The 20,281-nt window shown below is 38.2% G+C and overlaps 1 protein-coding gene across 1 annotated transcript; it reads right to left on the bottom strand.

Moving 5' to 3' along the window:
- Window positions 1-574: 574 nt before the first annotated feature.
- LOC126703791 (uncharacterized) lies at window positions 575-15,033 on the bottom strand. The gene is made up of 4 exons (XM_050402862.1): window positions 14,824-15,033; window positions 9,707-9,858; window positions 4,940-6,174; window positions 575-4,820 (listed from the first exon to the last, which is right to left on the bottom strand). The coding sequence occupies exons 1-4, from the start codon at window positions 15,031-15,033 to the stop codon at window positions 634-636; spliced, it is 5,784 nt and encodes a 1,927-aa protein (XP_050258819.1). The 3' UTR covers window positions 575-633.
- Window positions 15,034-20,281: the final 5,248 nt, after the last annotated feature.

Raw genomic sequence — 20,281 nt, 5'->3', positions numbered from 1 at the left:
GCTTTTTTCGCATTGAACGGTTCCTTACCTTAAATGGACCGTGAATCTGAACGGTTCCCGAGTTTTCCGGTCGGACCGTACGGTCCGGTCCGGGTTTAATAACCTTGCTTAGTACCCATTTGTATGTGATATTTGTATTTATATAAATGAAATCAACTTAAAATATAAGACCATTATTCTAAGAGCTCTTAATGAGAAATAAGAATAGTTTAGAGAGCTTGAGAATTGAGTTTGAATTTGAGAGATTTTTAGTGAGAAAATTAGAGAAATATAAGGGTATTTATAGAATTTAGGATACTTAAAAAGGAATTAAAAAAAGGCGTGAATAATATTTATTTAAGAAAATCTTCTTTTTGCATATTTAATTATAACAACTACTGTTAGTAATATTCTGTAAGCGAAATAATGAGACCTTAATCTTCTGTCATCAAATTTTAACAAAAAAATGCTTTCGTGTTTTGAATATTGTGGGGGACTTATTTTCATCTCTTCATTTTTATTTATTTATTTTGTATTTTTTTGTGTGTGTTTATATACTTTTGTTTTTGATACTGTCTCTGTTCACGTTTTTTTTTTTTTTTTGAGAAAAAGGTAAGAGAGGCTTTATTAAATAAAGAAAGACTGTTGACAGAATTACATCACAAAATCACCCTGGAATACAGCATCCAGGTCCTCGGGTAGTTCTTCCACCCAAACATCCACATCTGCAGATAAAACTGCTCTACGGGCCAGGGAATGGGCTAACTTATTCCCTTCCCTCTTTACATGATAAAAACTACAGAGCTCCAAACACAAACCCAGTCGTCGCGTCTCCTCTACCACATGACCAAACATAGTAAGGCAGCTGCCCTGTCCGTTCAAGGCCTGAATTACACGCATGCAGTCCCCCTCAACTATGACCTTGAATATGCTCAGATCAGTTGCGAGACTGACCGCCCGCCTGGCTGCCAGAGCTTCCGCGAGCTCCACCGATTGTGGTTTTTTTATCTTCTCACTTAAAGCGGCGATAACATTGCCACCTGAGTCCCGAAACACCACACCCAACCCAGCTAGACCCACATCCTCAAACATGGCCGCATCAAAGTTTGCCTTGTAAACAGGTTCCGGCGGTGGTGTCCACTTAACTGGGTGATGAATGATGTCCTGTTTCAGTGCTTTGTTCTGCACTTCAAAAAACTCTTCCACCATGTTGCACGCACGTCGACCAACATCCAGCAATGGCCACGTAGGCTGACATTCCCTCAAACAGTTTCGTCGTTTCCATAGACTCCACGCGATAGTTGCAAACCAGGCAACATTGAAACTTGATTTCAGCTGCAACACGCACTCAAACAGGTCCATGAGTGATCTGTGTTGTTTCTCGTATAGTGTCGCAAAGCATCTTACTGACCGCCACACTGCTTGGGCTTGCTCACAGTACCACAGGCTATGAATAACAGATTCCTGAGCTTCTGCACAGAGAGGGCAGATAGCATCTCCCAATACATGTCGTCGGCACAGATTCATCTTTGTCGGAAGCGAATCCTTTACAGCTCTCCACATGAAATGACGAACCCGATTTGGTGCACGGATACGCCAAATTCCTTTCCACACCTCTTTTGCTCCCTCTGAAGATGACGAACTTGCTTTGGTTTGCAAATCTGCATTTGATAACATGTGGTACGCACTTTTAACCGAATAAGCACCGCTTGGAGTTAGGGGCCAAATGAGTTTGTCTTCACCCAAGTCTTCACTAACATAAATCCGTTTGATCTCATGAGCTTCCCAAGAATAAAACATTGTATCAATGAGGTCCATATTCCACTGTCTGGGATTATGCAATAGCAAGTCACTAACCTTATTGAGGTTAGCATCCAGTCTAGGAGACATAATCCGCCCCTGAGTATGTTCGGACAGCCACCTGTGGTTCCATATGTCGATCAGCTGACCATTCCCCACTCGCCATACCGCCCCTTGTTGGATGACTTCTCGTGCTTGCAAGATACTTTTCCACGCGTAGGAACATTTTGGGTGAATAGGAGCATCCAAGATGTTACCATTAGGGAAATATTTAGCACTAAAAACTCGGAACAACAAAGTATCTCTTTGGTGGAAGAGACGCCAAACTTGCTTAGCCAACATAGCATTATTAAATCTTTGAATATCCCGGAAACCCAAACCTCCTACAGCCTTAGAGTCACACAAAGTACTCCAATTAATCCAATGTATCTTCCTATTTTCACCATGGCCCCACCAAAACTTACGTATCATAGCTTCAATATCCTTACATAAACCCATTGGTAACTTGAAAACACTCATAGAATAAGTGGGTATAGATTGGACAACGGCCTTTATCATGATCTCCTTCCCGGCTTGTGAAAGCAACTTCTCCTTCCAACCTTGCATCTTGGCCCAAATCCGTTCCTTGATTTGTGTAAAGCAAGCCTTCTTATTTCTTCCGATAAAAGAGGGCAAGCCCAGATATTTCTCGTAGTGGTGGATTGCAGGAACACCAAGAGAACTTTTTATTGCTTCTTGTACATGCACATCGGTATTTTTGCTAAAGAACAAAGTAGTTTTATCTGTGTTCACCATTTGGCCCGAGGCTTCCTCATAGCATGTCAATAACTGCTTAATTTTCTCACACTCGTCCAAGGTTGACCTACAAAACAATAGACAATCATCTGCAAAAAATAAGTGGGTTAATTTTGGCCCATTTCTGCAGATAGAAAAGCCTTGTATATCTCCCTCCACCGCTGCCTTCTGAAAAATAGCATGTAGGCCTTCCGCACAGAACAGAAAAAGATATGGTGAGAGAGGGTCCCCTTGCCTTAAACCCCTTGACGGGGTTATCAAGCCTTTTGGTTCCCCATTCACCAGAATCGAATAAGTTACCGTGGTGATGCACTCCATAATCAACCTCACCCATGACTCCTGAAAACCCAACTTCAGCAATACTTTCTCAAGGAAAGACCACTCCACTCTATCGTAGGCTTTGCTCATGTCTAACTTTAGGGCCATAAATCCAGTCTTCCCTGTACAATTATTTTTCATATGATGCAGAGACTCAAAGGCAATGAGAACATTATCAGTGATAAGCCGATCAGCTATAAAAGCACTCTGTGTATCAGAAATAATAGAGTCAAGCAAAGGCTTCAAGCGATTTGCAATCACCTTGCTAACAATCTTATACAGCACATTACACAAACTAATCGGTCTAAATTCTGTCACTTTTTCCGGATTTTTAACTTTGGGAATTAAAGTTATAAAAGTGTGGTTTATAGAGTTCAAAAAAGACCCAGAATTTAAGCAAGATAATACAGCCTGAGTAACATCCATACCAACATCTGACCAGTAGGTTTGATAGAACAATGGGGGCATCCCATCTGGCCCTGGAGCTTTTGAGGGTGCCATGTCCTTTATCGCCCTTTCCACCTCATCTGCGGAATATGGTTTTGCCAAATCTGCATTCATGGAATCAGTCACCATCTTCTGTACCCCATCCACTACTCGGTCCATATTTTGAGGATTTGATGACTTGAAAAGCTTTTCATAGAAATCTATGAGCAAACCCGAAAATCTCTGCTCATCACTGTGCCAAACTTCATTGTCATCTCTGAGCCCTTTGATAAAATTTTGTCTCTTCCTACATGTGGCTGCCCCATGAAAAAACCTTGTGTTCTGATCACCACATTGAAGCCATTGTACCCTTGAACGTTGATGCCACATTTTTTCTTCTTTCTCCAGCAAGTCATGCAATTCTGCCTTGAGATTTTCAACTGTCCCTTGGTCACCACTTTGCACAGATTCACCCTCTGCCACCCACAACTTCTCTTTTACTACCTTTATTTGTTCCTTTACATTCCCAAAAGTTTCTTTACTCCACCTCTTTAGCTGCTTCTTGCATTCTTTTATTTTAGTAGTAACAGTTAGCATAGGTGTCCGTCTCTGTGGACCAGCCCAAGCCTCTGCAACCGTGACTTTGCAACCCGGATTTGACACCCACATCGATTCAAAGCGAAAAGGTTTCCTCCACCACCTCTGCCGTTCTCCATTTGAGTCTAGAGAGAGCAAAAGCGGTCTATGATCCGATGTGTAACAATGTAAGTGCTGCACTCTACCTGTGGGAAACCTGGCCATCCATTCATAGTTCGCAACTCCACGATCCAGCCTTTTCCAAATCAGTTCTCCTCTCCTACGTCCATGCCAAGTGAAATCAGGCCCTGAGAAACCCAAGTCCACGAAGCCACAACTGTCCAGAGCATCCCGGAATGACTGCATTTGCGTATGGGAACGAGGCACTCCACCGCGTTTATCACTCACCTCAAGAAGCTCATTAAAATCTCCAATACAACACCAAGGGAGTTTTGGCTTTGAGCTGAGCATACGGAGCATAGCCCAACCTTCTTGCCGTCGACTTGTTTCAGGCTCCCCGTAGAAGCCTGTCAACCTCCACGCGTTTTCCGACCCACCGTTCACAATGGCATCAATATGGTACTTAGAGAAGCTGTCCACCCATACAGTCACATTATTCTTCCATAATAAGGCTAGTCCTCCTCCTCCTTGATCATCGCATGGTACAACAAATAAACCCACAAACTCCAATCTATTTCTAATCCGTGTCATTTGTGTCTTTCTTGACCGTGTCTCCGAGAGAAACACGATTACGGGATCTTTAGCTTGTATAAGTTCGCCAAGCTCATTCACTGCGCGGCGGTTCCCAAGCCCCCGGCAGTTCCAAACTAAGGTTTTCATTGTGCTCGGCGGGGCTGGGAACCAGCCTCCACCGCTTCTGCATATATCTCCTCTGTTTTCTTTTTCTTCCCATGCACACCATCTTCCTCTTGCACGTAAAAATCACGTACAGACCTCTTGGATAAAATAGAATCATGTTGGGTCAGCCCCTTATCAGTCCTAGGCAGCCCACGTGATTTATAAGTAATCTTTCCCTTTGCTGGACCTGTGTGGCCATCCCCCTTATCATTTAAGCTTGGCCCATATGTTTTCCCTGAGCTGTGCTGGCCCATTAACTTAGGCCCATGCAAATCCACATCCTGACTTTCAGCTACATGCCCATGCAACGGATCCTTGTTATCGTATCTTGCCAGCTCACTATCAATCTCCTCTAACTGCGCCTGAAAATCTGCACTACGATTAATCTCATTAATAACTTCATTAATATGATCCGTTACCTCCGTAATTTCCGTGCTTGCCAAATCTGTCCATTGCACCACCGTAGGGCCCAAACTCTCGGCCTCTCTGTCCACCTCCTCCCTTTCACCGCCGTGCTGCCCAGTTTCCTCTATATGAGTATCACTGGATCTCGCTATGTCCCTCTGTTTTTCCACGGAAGCATCCGACCTGTCAGAGTTAGCAACTGGAGTACTATCCTCTTCATAACCTTCAACTCGGATCACGCTCTTCTTAAAAGGGTGTGGGGTTAAAGCTCTCAGCCATGGTCCAAACTGCCGGACTTCCATGCTCAAGAGCTCTTTGTTCTTTGTCCAGGCCAAACATTCCCTATCACTATGTGTAAGCCGTCCACAGCCATAGCAAATGTTCGGGAGCCGTTCGTATTTGAAATTCACCCAGCCCTCCCTACCACTGGCTGTAGAGATCCTTCTTCCCCGGCACAAGGGTTTTGTAATATCAACCGCTACCCGAACTCGCACGAAATTGTAGTTTTCAGGATCCTCCACTTCAGTTTCTCCTTCATCCACCACCCCGGCCAGAGACACAATTTTTTTTGCTACGATCACCGACGAACTCCGAATCGGAAGATCATGGATTTGGATCCAAAACCTTGTGCTATCGAAGGTCACCTCCTGAATGTTCACAGATTTCTCAACTCGCTTCAGAGCAATCAAATGCTTATCAAACGACCACGGTTCACCCTTCATAACCCAATCTAAATCCGTCTCATCCGAGAAGATGAATAAGACCCTATGGTTTCCCATATCTCTAACTTCAAAACCTTTCTTTGTTCTCCATAGAAGCTTGAGGGTTCTACCTATAACCTCTACATTGATCGCTCTCACAGTGAAGAATCGTGCCGCCAAAAGAAACTCCTCACCTAATAAATCATCTTGCACTTGAAACTTATTCTCCTCACTCTCTGACAACGAAAATTTCCCCCACATTGCTGACAATTTCTCCATCTCTTTGTGCACTCCGACAGGGAAGAATACTCGCACACTGAGGAGAGAAAGCTATCTTTGAAAAACTACCTTTGCCTCACTGAAGAGCAGGCACAATATTTCACTGATGCTAGGGTTTTGGAGAGCATCCGATACCCTAGGTCAGGAAAACTCCGTCTTGTTTCTCAATTATGTTTTTCTCTGTTCACGTTTTAATAGATAATGCATTCTTTTAGCCAATAAAGGGGGCTCTTAAATTTTTTTTTAGGTGAAGTAATCTTAATTAAAATATCCACTATGTAAGATAAATAAGTAAATTATATTATATTAGTTAACAAAGTTGCCCTTCTTTTATTTAAGAACCTCATGGCACTCCATTACCTAAGTGGCCTAAATAGTTAAGCCGACACTATATATAACATCCTGGAAATGAATCATTTGATTTTTTTTTCCTATTGTATTTGAGGACATAAAAAAACGGCAAAATGCTTTAAAATCCAACACGCAACTAGGCGTTTTCTTAAAACACATATCCATTCAAAATTAAGGAGCAAATAACATGACTAGCGATGAAGTCCATTCAATTTTTCTGAACCTTGGACTGAATTAACAATTAAAGTCACTCATATCAAATTTCAGCTCTGCAATGAAGTAGAATGACCAATCACCAATATTGACTTAATGGCAATGGCAGATCGAGGAATATATTTCAAAGGGATCATTAAAAAACTTAAAATAAAAAATTTTAATAAAAAAAAGAACTTAAATATATCAAGTTATCGATAAGGAAAAAAAAAAATACAAATACATGAAGTTTTACAATTTCCTTTTACAAGTTTCCATATTTTAAAATTGTTATATGATAGTTTATTATCAATTGTTATTATCTATTTTCAAAATGGGTAGGTGTGATCATTTTATTTTGTTAAATTTGTATTAACATTTTTATTTTTATGCATTTGTCATTGTTTTTATAAAAATATTTTGAACTAATTGACAAAACTCAACTCATTGGCACTGTATTAACACACTCATTCATGTATAAATAATACACTAGGTATCTACTTAACCAATAAAAAGCTGGAACATCCCTAACTTTACTTTATTTTTTCTTGAATCACTAATGTTATAACTAAAAATTTTGGGATGCATTGATGTGAGTTTTTATTTGGTTTTGAATTGGATTAATATGTGATTAGGGTGTGCAGTAATATTTTTAAAAATATTTAAAACTAATAAAAATATATTATATAGGCCTATGTGCCGCAGCCCCTGCTTAATGGTTCATAACTTCATATATTTCATGAACGACAAGGCAATTAAAAATAAAATAGTATATTCAAACATTTTTTAGTGGGTTCCAGTTAGCTCAACTGGTAAAGTCTCTGATGGTTGAATAAGAGATCTGGGGTTCAATCCCCGCTTACACCAAAAATTGATTGGTGTTTTGGTCTGATGACAAATATCTATCATCAGGAGCGGACGCCATAGGTTGAAACTCTCTCAAAACAAAAAAAAAAAAAAACTTTTAGCCGTTGGCAAATTCCTACATGGGATCACATGTTTTTACTTTTCCAAGCAAAACCAAAGTCCCTCATTGCTATTTTTCAGCCTTAACGTGCATGTCCCTTTCAAAATTCCCTCGTCAACACGTAGTAATAAAAGGCCCACCAAGACCCACAGGGTACAGACTTTGGCGCCTATATATACCTTCACATAATTCATAGTTTGTCACATACAACCACAAGCATTTAGCTAAAAGCTCTTTTCAAAGAATACAAAACCTTTTTCTAGTCCCCACACCACTTATTTTGACCCAAAAAATCAAGATGAATTTCAGAAATATAAGCACCCTTGTGATCATTTTTGTTATCTGTGTGGCTATTTTAAGCCGTGGTGGTGTTGAAGCAACAAGGGTGTTATCTGAGGATTTTGGCAATGCTAACAGCCTCCAGACAGATTCCCCTATTTATGTGAAGGCAAAGGACATCATGGCGTATTGGCTTCAAAGGTTGCCATCGGGACCTAGTCCTGGTGGTGAAGGTCACTAGTTCATTCAAGTTGTGAAATAGAAAAGTATTATACAGATTTACCCAAAAAAAATATATACATACATTGTTTTTGTGTTTCTTTAATACTTTTATTTTTATTCTTTTTCTTGGCCCAGATGTACCGTAGCTTCTTCTAAAATAGCTAGAAGAATTCGAAACAATGTAAATGAAAAATAAAATTCATTTATACAATCAAGTTTATAAACCATTCTTTCTACTTCTCTTCCTCCTCCTTCTTCTTTCTCTTTTTTGTCCTCGTAATCCACAGGCATGTATATACTAAATATACACAAATAATTTCAATTTCGAAATTGCATGGTACAGATTCAGTACTATACGGCACTCAGTTATAAATGAACGCGTTGAAGAAGACAAAGGAATAATAAACAATATATATGATTCATCCAAAATGATCAATGAAAAAGAAATCAACGTTTTTCTTTTCCTTTAACTATATTTTACTCTTTCTTTGGGAAGCGTTTTAATAATTTTTGTTACTTTAACGACCCAGGTCCCATATATGTAACAAAGAGGCAAGAGGACAAGGGATCACTTTGCCTACCATTCTCCCCATTTAGAGAAATTGGGAATCTAGGGTTTGTGATGCATTCCTTCACCCAAATCAACATATTTATTGGGAGGGAATCTAGTTAAGAAAAAACACATTAGTATGAAGTTTTCTCTACTGAGTCGTATGCTTTCCTTAGATCATCTTTAATGGCACATCTTGGTTGACCCATGCTTTTTTAGTAGTGCTTCAAAAGTTCATGAGCCAATAGAATATCTTCAAAAATATGCGGACTACATATAATAAGTGCTCATTGGTTTGAGCTTATTAGATACCGAAGGTAGCATCTAAACCTATTAGCTAGTATTTTTGCAATTCATTTGTAAACTATCTATTAATAAATAATGGGCCTAAAATATTATGCAATAGAGGAGTTAGTGACCTTAGGAACAAAAGTAGAGCATTAGCATCAAGTGTGCTAAATGCTAAATTTTTAGCATTTAGCATACCAAATACAAAAAAATCATACTTTATGAGGTGTGCTAAATCCCAATTTTTTTAACAACATGCTAATGTATATTTCTACTAGTAGAAGGGTATTTTGTAAACATATTCTTTTTTAATACAAATTTTCTCTCTCCTTTCAAACTCTATCATTTGCCTGTAATCACTTTCTTCCTCTCTCACTCATTCACGCTCTCCCTCCTCTATCACTCACTCTCACTACCTTCTCTCTCCAATACAAACCTTGACATCCACCATTGCTAATTTTGGGATTTTTTTTGGTGGTTTCAAAGGAGTTTTTGGTATGTTGGGAAATTTAGACCTTGGTTGATAGAATTAACAAGTTTTAAATTCAAGTTGTTAATTAGATCTATTATAAATAAACCTTATTTAATTTAAAAAAAAAAAAAAAAAAAAAAAAAAAAAAAAAAACACCAATATCAAGTCAAAATCATGCACAGCAGAATAGAGTAAATAAGACAAGATATGATGAACTTAGTTTCGTAGCAAAAAATCTGGGGGGAAACCTTCCCAAAAAGCAATTCACTATAAGAAAGAGAAGTTTAAGATCTAGTACAACACCTTTGAAACTGGACTCTACAATCCCAGTAGATGAATTTACAGCAAAAACCTTCTCCGCTTCAGAATCTCTGAACTCTTCAATATATGAACACTCCACCTACAATCACAATTAGAACCACCAATTGACTTGAAGAACCTCTTAAAGGTTTTCTTCATAGTAGCAAGTGTGTGGGGGTTGCTACGACTTCAGCTTCTTCACCAATGGAATCTTTAGATCTACTTTGAAACTCTTTGGTTTGGTGAAATTGAGAAAACTTGGTTACAAAATCCTAACCACATAAATTGAGTGTTTCACTATCTAAAACACCTTCTAATAAATGGCTTATAATGTCCTTTAAATACCAGTTCAAACAGATCTTAATTCGGGCTTAAAACGAATAAGTTATGTGTTTTTTCGTCTTACTAATTTTTACTGATCGCTGATGCTCGATCGATTGAGCTGCTATCGAGCTTGTGTCAAAAACAAAATCTCAATAGATTGAGCTTGTGTCGAGGAGGCAGTAAGTTTCTAGCTTCTATCAAGAGGTATCAAGCTTCTATCGAGCTGCTATCGAGATACATACTAAAAAAGTGCTGAAAATGTGTTTTTCTTGACATTTTCTTGAGCAAACTTTGTGTCTTAAACTTAGTCTTCAATTACAACTTTAAAACATATCAAAACTCAATAAAAAGACATAGAAATTGGCATGGTTTAACAATACCAAAACACATGACCCTAACAATCTCTCTCTTTGTCAATTCATGACAAAATCTCAAGTACAAGAGTAAGCCCAGTACAATTATAACCCAACTACAATGAATGAACCCATATTCAAATAAACTAGCCTATCTAAAAATAACTAGTCTTGAGAAACCATAGTACGAACCAATGTTATGAATACCGTTTCGGTGGCCATTTTGGTCTATTTATTAGAATGGAATATTTCAGTACCGGCTTATTTCGGCGTACCATTTTATACTGTTTCGGAATTACCCGCTAATATATATATATATATATATATATAATTACAATTATTTTGACATTAACTAATGAACTCAATAGAGATGTTTGAAAAGAAATCTTAGTCAACTTATCCAAGTAGTTAGATGGTTTTTTTTTTTTTTTTTAAAAATATTAAATCAGAATAATTGGGTTCCTTCTCAAAAAAACAAAAAATTCAGAATAATTGGGTTTTTTTTTTTTTTTTTTTTTTTTTTAAATAAACATGAATGTTGGGCATTATACAATATGAAGCTTCCAAGAAATTACCAATCCCACGTGATTGTCTTTTCAATGGCTTCCTATTTCTATTTTTTTTATAGTATTTCATCTTTTTTTACTTATATTACGTTGCTTGGATTGTGTGGTCAACTCAATAAAGCAAAACACTACCCCTTACTCTGCTAAAAGTCTGAAACACCATCTCAAGTTCACTTCTCAAAGATCTTCTCAGCTGGGTTCTAATGGAGTCTTTGCAAAGACATGGGTTCTAACTTCTAAGAGGAAGCATACAGCCATACATAAATGATAAATCTCATTACCGTGAGCTTTTCTTGATTTTTTTTTTCTTTCTTATCATCTTTTTCCTTTTGTTTTTTTCTCTTGATTTTTTTCTTCTCACCTCCTCATCCTTCCTTTTATTTTTCCCCCTCACCATAGCTCATAAGATTTTTCCTTGTATTCTGTCAATTTTTTTTTCACATGAAACTCATTCCGGCCGAATCCATAATTTCGGCCGGTATTTCCCGAAATCACTTGAAACGGCTGGAACACCCCGGAATGACCTGGAATTTGTTCCGAGGTGGAACAAGGGGGTATACCATTCCAGTTTACTTACTGGAACGGTATTTTCCGGCCATTCCAACCGGAATGAAACGGAATTAATAACACTGGTATGAACTAGGATTGATTGTTTTGATTGGTTCAATAAATGTTTTTCCTGAAAGCACTTAACAAATATGTTATTTGCACCATGTGGAAAACAATGACAAATAATAAACAAGAAAATTGTGTTTTGTCATAGGATATGCCACAAATGTAAACCTAATAATCTCCCCCTTTGACAATCAGTGACAAAAACAAAAGAGTATATTGAATGTCCTAGAATACATTTTATTCAAGATTACAAAAAATATGCCTAGTCTAAAAGACATGAACCTTGGAAGTTGCTGCAAGAAGAAGGCTCATAATCTTAATTTGGCCTTAACCTGTCTTTCCTGAAAGGCATTAAACAAGACACATCAATGTACCATATGTGAAATACAGACAAGTTATATAAACTAGAAACATGTGTATAAAGTGTGAAAAGAAACAACACATGGGAGATAAAGAGTGAAACACATTCGTCATCATCATATATAGAAATAACATGTGATTTATGTAAATGGTTACAAAACCAAAAGATACACAACACAAAATATATCAATATCAATGTGGATGAAACTAACTCTCCCCTAAGTTAGCTAGATCAAAAAATTTCTTCCCTTTAACATGAATTTCTCCCCCTAAATCCATTCTCCCTCTGAGGAATGATATTCAAATCTCAAATTTCTCCCCATTTTTGACACGATTGTCAAAGGGCATAGAAAGCCAAAAACTTGACCAGAGACAGACAAAAAACTGACATAAAGGGAACAATGAGAACAATGAACCATAGACCTACAAGAAAAACATGACAACAAGATACTATGGACACAAAGGGAATAAAAAAAAATGCAAAACATGAAAAACATACGAAATGCATGCAAAAGGAGCACTATCTATCGGGAGGTATTAAGGGAGGTGTCGAGGAAGACGTTGATAGATCGACACATGTATCGAGCAAACAGAAGGTTGAGAAAAGAGGCTTGACGGGTTAGGGTGGTATCAAGATGCTTAAAACATGAATTTTCATGCAAGTGCAATATGAAACATATGCAGTAATAAAAAATCAACACCATAAAATTTATAAAGCTTACAATAGACATCTTGAATATCATCATCATCATTCAACACAAGACCATTCAAATCAAAACAATCAACAATTTCAATGACAACGGGAGTCAAAGATCACACTCAGGAAATTAATCCAATTAGAGTGTACCCAATTTTATACCACTTTGTTAGGTTCTAAGACTTTAGGATCTAAATGTATTAGAACTTCAATGTGTAATGTTGGTAAACCATGATCAAAACATTTAATCTAGATTTAGGCTGCTCAAAGTGTGATCATGTGTAAAGTTGGAATCGAGTAATTGCAGGAAATTACTATTCAATTTCTGTAAGGCTCGATCAATTGAAAATTAGACTCAATCGATCGAAGCTCGTGCAAATTGTTTTTCTGTAGAATTTTCCAACTCAGCCCAAGCCCATATGACATGTAGGGTTTTATGTTTTTTCTTAAGTATAAAAAGAAAAACCCTAGCCACGTTTTAAAGGTTATTGATACGCTGTGTGTATGAATCTCTTGTGAGATCTAGAGGTGTTTACCTTCATACATATTTAGGGTTATCAAGATCAATATTAATGTTGATAGGCCACAAACTGAATGACCACTTGTGATAGAAATTAATTAATTAATTAGCCAAGTTATTAATTAATCAATTTATCATGCAAACGCGTGGTAGCACAACAAATCACCAACAAACTAAATATGCAGCGGAAAATAAATAACACGGTAATTTGTTTATAAATGGGGAAAACCTAACGGCAAAAACCCCATTGGGTGATTTTCAGGTCATCACTCCCGAAACTCCACTATTATCACAACAAGCAGTTGCAGGTAAAGGAATCCAAGTATCTTACCAACCTACAGTTGAACTCTTACCCCAATACCCAATTGGACTTGTTCTGTAGTGACAGTTTCTCTTTCAGATGCACGACTCCCAGTACGTGACTAACCAATTGTGTGGATCCTAGTACGCGACTTCAATCACCAACTAAGAAAGTTGTTGGTTGCAAAGTTCTTCAATTCATCCACACGATGAAGATCAAGAAGATGCTTGATCACAAAACCCTACGATACATATACACAGCAACTTCTTCAAGAGAAAGAGATGAACTTGGGCAAAAACTTCGTCTCCAGTCACATTTGCTTAAACAGATTTTTCTTAAAGCTTGTGCAACTTGTGAACACTTTGATGGCCCTTAAACTGATCCTTTTATATGTCTAGGGTTAGGAGAAAAGAAAGCCCAAAGACACATTCATGGATCCCAAGAAAATCATATTGGAATTCTGACAATCTTAAATCTCGACAGATAGCAGCTGTCAAGCACACCGAATGAAGAACAGCTTCCTTACGCTCAATAGATGCAACTGTCGAGCCAGCTATCGAGCTTTAATGATTTTACACTCTGAACTTGTTTTCTTGAACAGACTTGAAGGCTTCAATACTTGATCTTGAAACATCCTAAATCTACCCAAATACAAGTAAATAGCGTTTTGGCAAAGGATAAGCCAATTACATAAAATCACGACATATGTTCTTAACTTGTGAAACACATATGTCTTAACAATCTCCCCCTTTAGCAATCCGTGGCAAAACCACAACAAACAAATGAATATATGAGAGAAGTCATAAATCACTCAACTTATATTCACTTGTTGAATACAATATAATCTATCCTAACACAAACTCTTGAAAAGCTTTGCAAGAAGAGATTTTATGGCAAGTAGACTTTGACAACCTGTATTTTTAAAACACTTTAAACAAAACACATCAAGGTATCTTTGTGTGAAACAGAAATAATAGATTGCATATAAGTATAAGAAACATGTGTATAAAGGGAGAAAAACAACACATGAAAGGGTAGGTGAAAGAAAAACATACATCCATATAAAGAAAGAGATAAGTACAATGTATGTCTATAAATGGTCACAAGACCTCATGTACAAGAGTAATGTATCTAAAAAGAAAGAAAAGAAAAGATACATACTATCCTCACTACATCCCTCAAAAAGTATCAACACTCCCCCTAACAAAATGGTCCTATACTAACTCTCTCCTTAAGATGGACTACTCTCATACCAAAACTACTCCCCTTTTTTGTCACGAATGACAAAGGGTAAGAGTGTCAAGTAGACATCTCATTGGTAGAGCTAGCATCTCCATCAGTATCATCCGAAACATCATCATCATCACCATCATCATCAGAAGCAGAAGCCATGGGAGAAGGTGGTGAAGGAGTAGCCTCAGGAGCAAAACCACCCATGGACGCCTGTCGTCGTACAATATGACCGACACGAACGTTTACCTGATGCAACTCCATAGAGAGTGTATCGAGGCGAGCATCCATGCGCTGCAGTTGCGCCATGATATCTCCTAAAGACACATCGCCCTAAGAAGGAGAAGTCGATGTGGATGGAGCAAAACGGGAGGAAGGAGTTGTTGAATCCGACTGTCGCGACCGAAGTTAGGCCTCGCTACGTTTAATGGTAGCGTAATCTATGGCACACATGACAATAAAATGGTCAGAAGAGGGAAAAGGAACCGAAAAATGGCGTAAGATCCTCGTGATAGCGGAAGGAAAGACGAGCTTATCACGGGACACCGAATCTAGATGAACATCTATAATAGACAAAATGAAATGAGAAGGGAAGTCTATGGTAAGATGCTCAAGAAGAGACAACAAAAATCGAGCATGAGGCTCTGTGATGGAGTTATAGTGAGAGAGGGGATGCAAAACAAAAGTCATCACCATGTTCATGAATCTAGGACCTTTAGCAAAAGGTCGACATGGTGTAAAAAGATGCTCACCCCAAGCAATAGGGTGCTCACAGAAAGCAGATATGAGCTCATCCCTAAACACAGTCCTCAGACGCTCACAACTAGGATAGTCAGGAAACTCTATTCTAGGAACCCGAAGCACATCCGCAACCAACTACAGTGTGATAGGAATGCGCGTACCTCGAACGCGAGTGAAGAAAAGAGGTACTGACCGATCAATCCCGTGCATGTTGGAGTAGAACTCCTGGATAAGCACGAGAGGACAGGTGACTGGGACGTCACACAGTGACTCCCATCCCCTACTATGAATGACAGAGGGAAGGTCAGTGTCTACAAAATCCGTCAAAATGACTTAGTGTTCTGAATGCCTCATCTAGAAAAGTTCTCCGAGAATGCCTTAAAGGCATCATCATCACAGAACCAGATATGAGATAGGGTAGGATCAGACGAAGAAGAAGCACTGGAACGAAAAGGGTTCCGGGCTGGAGTGGATTTACGCTTAGGTGCCATAGACACGACTAATGTAAACTAACAGAGAGGGAGAGAAAGAATGACAATCAGAAAAGTCCCAAATAGTTTCAAATATATCAAATATATTGAAAAGAAGTACGTATGCATGGAAAATGCATGAACATGTGACATGCAAAGGAAATTGCATCATGGGTTCAGCCCAATCCAAACCTATCAACACACAAACATATAGTACACATCTAAATGCATAGCAATACCATTATAATGCTAATGTGATGCAATGTATGATGTTTTAAACACATTTAAGTGAAAACCCAACCCAAAATTTCAATGAAAGCTCATCAATTTTTTAAAACCCCAAATATTTTCAAAAACCCCAAATCCTAGGTTTCAAAACATGAAATGCATGAATGAGAAAGGATTAGAAGCTTACCAAGTGAAAAAAAAAACTTGAAAAACCTTGTAAAATCCTTGAGAACCAAGATTGGAGTGAGATTGGAGTGTTTTTGGGAGAGAAACAGAAAAGTATCGAGAGATAGATAGATGGAAATGAGAACCGGATCGCGTAGAGGCCTTATATAGGAAAGCCAGTAAATCTCGACAGATGCAGGTATCGAGAGGTATCGAGAGATCTGTCGAGGAGATGTCGAGAAAATGCTCATCAACAGCTGAGGTGTCGAGGAGGTATCGAGGATCAACTCATCAAAATTAAGAACAGAAGCTCGATCGATCCACCAGGTGTCGAGAAACTATCGAGCATACAGACCCAATCTCAATCGATCCACCAAGTATCGAGGTGCAGACGAGATTGCGATAAGAAAAAGCTTTAGGAAGCTCGACAGATAGCCAACTATCGAGGAGGTGTCGAGCCAGCTTTTAAAAACAGTTTTTCGAGATATGAAAAACACAAACATGAATGCAATTCAACATGAAACTTAACCAACAATCCAATCAACATATTAAGCTCTCAAAATCATCTCTCAAATGAAAATTTAAGCACATGGATCTTCAAAAACACACACGCATACTAAAGAAGTCTAACTAATTTTATATTTCAAAAGCAAGTCAAGATAGTTTAGTGAGCATACATTAATACATGTAAAACCTCATGATGGCCAAATCACATTCTTACCTACACATGTATCAAGAATAGCAAAGAATATTGCGTGTTGTGTGTGAAAAAAAAAAACATCGCAAGATTGCATAAGTGTATGCATGTTATGACGATTTGAGATATGAGAAAGTCTTTAACTCACACACAATCATAATTGCTTGATGGAGACTATCACCTTTGAGGTACATCTTATAACTCTCACATCTCCTAGAATACACGCTTGCAATCATTTTTAAAGCATTTTTTTTTATCTTTTTGCTTTTCATTTTTCTTTGCATATTCTTCTTTTAAACATATCATGCATGGGCTTATTAGAGAGAGAAAAGAATTACCCAATGATATTTGATATTCAAATTTTGCTATGCCTAAGCACACAAATATCATTGACACTGCACTTTTGTTATGCCAAAGCATACAGGTGTCATATTATGATTGGTGGGCAACAGTGGTGAGATGGTTATTTATGCCTTTCTCTCAGGATTTTTTAGTCATTCCCGTAAAAAAGAGTGATATGCGTGTTAAGTTTAAGAGACAACTTAATTGTACTCATCACAAACACGAGTCACAAAGCTCACTTGCTTAGTTGTACATAGAAATGCTCATCTAAGCTACAAATGATACAAAGTTTAGAAGACTTTGTTTCAATGACCATCCAAGGTACACAAGTACCAAAATACACAAAACACACATTGTTTTTGTATTTTTCTGAGTTTTCAATTTTTTATTTTATTTTATTTTTTATAACGAAAAACAAAACAAAGCAAAAACTTGAAAAATAACCAAACAAAAACATGTTAAACAAACAAAGTATAAAAACTAGACTGACTCAAAACATGAAAGCAAAACACATAAGTAATGCACACGCAAAAACAAGAAGAGAGAGAGAAAAGTGACAGAATCACTTAGAACCCTTTTCCTTCCACACCTTGGAAGAACCTTTCCATCTAGCAAACCTTGGTGAAGGAGAAGAATTAAAATCGTTCAAGTTCGAAAGGAACATGAGAGCTTTCAGAAAATTTCTAAGGGGAGCAAGAGAGGATTGAAGCTGATTCTAGTTCCCAGATGCTGTCATGCCGTTGCTCTGTTGAGTGGCATGCCACTTGTAGCAATTTGGTTGATGTATGACCGGCAGCTCCACAATGATGACATAGATGCTACTTTTTTTGTTTAGGCTTTTGAGAGTTAGCCTTCTTAGCCCTAGGGTTTTTAACATCTTTCTTCTCAAGCTTAGGGGGTGCTCCTAAGATAGATTTACCCTTGTCTAAGTTCTCACTAACCAATTCAGTTTTAATCTCATTGCTCTCAGTTTTAAGATTATTAGTAGGAGGAACAAAAACAGTAGTACTAGAAGAAGCAGTATTAGAGGAAGAAAGACCATACCCTAAACCTGTTTGATCTGAAGCAGATTTCTGAATGCTTAGCATCTTATCCAGCTTTACGCTTGAAGTCCTTTCCAGTTGAGCTCTGACTTGACATAGCTCTGCTTTAAACTTCTTGGTCTTCTCAGCCAAGAAATTGTTCTCAAACCTTAGCACCCCAATAGTCTGATTAGCCTCATCAAACTTTGTGGAAAGCTCCTCACAGTCAAGTTCCACATCACTGAGCTTCTTGGTGGTTAGCCTATACAGTTTCTCATGCTTCTCAGAAAGCTTGTACAGTTTCTTATAGGCTGTATGGATGTCATCTTGATCATCCATCTTCTCAAATTTGGATTCCACCAGTTCCTCTTCTTCAACCACATCTTCAACAATCCCATCAGTAGGATTGACAGTGGCCGTGAAGGCATTTAAGATTCCGCCATTCTCATTATCGGAATCATCCTCAGGCTCAGTGTCACTCAAGGTAACAGCAAGTGCCTTACTCTTCCCAATGCTCTTGAGATATGTAGGACACTCATGCTTCATGTGACTGAAGCCTTGACACCCAAAGCACTTAGGTCCTAAGAGAACAGTGTACTGACCACCTTCCTTAGCATCCTTTTTCCTTTTGTCTTGGCCTTTAAACTGAGAAGAACTGGATTACCTGTGGTCCTTGCCGAAACCCTTTCCATTGGCGTTCTTCATAAACTTCTTGAACTGCCTGGTAATGTAGAACTTCATCTTGGAATCGTCATCATCAGAAGATTCATCTGTTTCACTGCTTTTGGCCTTTAGTGCCATACTCTTGCTTTTACCCGACTTGTCTATTCTTGTCAACCCTAGCTCGTAGGTCTGCAAGTTTCCAACCAACTCAATCAGAGGAATCTTGTCAATATCCTTTGATTCCTCTATTGCCGTAATCTTGGCATGAAATCTCTCGGGCAGAGATCTGAGCACTTTCCTCACAATCTTGGGTTCAGGAATGGTTTCCTCAAGATTGAAGGCTGAGTTCACTATGTCCTTTAGCTTGGCATAGAACTTATCGAAATACTCATTCTCCTCCATCTTTATCTCTTCAAAGCTTGTAGTAAGCCTCTGAAACTCTGAGTCCTTGACAGCCTTAGTATCCTCATAGGTTGTCTGGAGAATGGTCCAAGCCTCCTTGGCAGTTTCAGTTGACGATATCTTCTTAAACTCCTCATTGGTGACAGTACTGAATAATGCATTCAATGTGCTGCTATTGAAGTTTGCCGCCTTAATCTTGGCATCATCCCAGTCAGCTGGTGCTTCTGTAGGCTTAGTCCAGTCTATCTCCACAGCTAGCCACACTTTCTCATCTAAAGACTGCAAGAAAGCTTTCATGCGTACTTGCCAGTATGCATAGTTAGTGCTATCAAATAAAGGAGGTATGATTAATGATTGTCCTCTACCCATGACAAACAAGGATCAATGGATCAACATAGCAAAGATTAAACCCTAATCAGAGTGTGCCTACTCTGATACCACTTGATAGGCCAAAAACTGAATGACCCTTTGTGATAGAAATTAATTAATTAATTAGCGAAGTTATTAATTAATCAATTTATCATGCAAACGCGTGGTAGCACAACAAATCACCAACAAACTAAATATGCAGCGGAAAATAAATAACACGGTAATTTGGTTACAAATGGGGAAAATCTAACGGCAAAAACCCCACCGGGTGATTTTCAGGTCACCACTCTTGAAATTCCACTATTATCACAACAAGTGGTTACAAGTAAAGGAATCTAAGTACCTTATCAACCTACAGTTGAACCCTTATCCCAATACTTAATTGGACTTATTCTGTTGTGATAGTTCCCCTTTCAGATGCATGACTTCTAGTACGTGACTAACCAATTGCGCGGATC

This window comes from Quercus robur, chromosome 10, assembly GCF_932294415.1.
Source record: "Quercus robur chromosome 10, dhQueRobu3.1, whole genome shotgun sequence".
Lineage (NCBI taxonomy): Eukaryota > Viridiplantae > Streptophyta > Magnoliopsida > Fagales > Fagaceae > Quercus > Quercus robur.
Note: the sequence above shows the minus strand (reverse complement) of the source record. Positions and strands in the feature narration are given on the sequence as shown.

Bases quoted from the DNA above. Each gene is read 5' to 3' on its own strand.
- LOC126703791 (XM_050402862.1), bottom strand. From the start codon at position 15,033: ATGGCGCAACTGCAGCGCATGGATGCTCGCCTCGATACACTCTCTATG. The intron at 6,175-9,706 runs GTTTCCCCCCAG...TTCTCTCCTCAG, and splicing joins GTGAATTGCTTTTTGGGAAG to TGTGCGAGTATTCTTCCCTG. The intron at 4,821-4,939 runs GTCCAGCAAAGG...TACGTGCAAGAG, and splicing joins TAAGGGGGATGGCCACACAG to GAAGATGGTGTGCATGGGAA.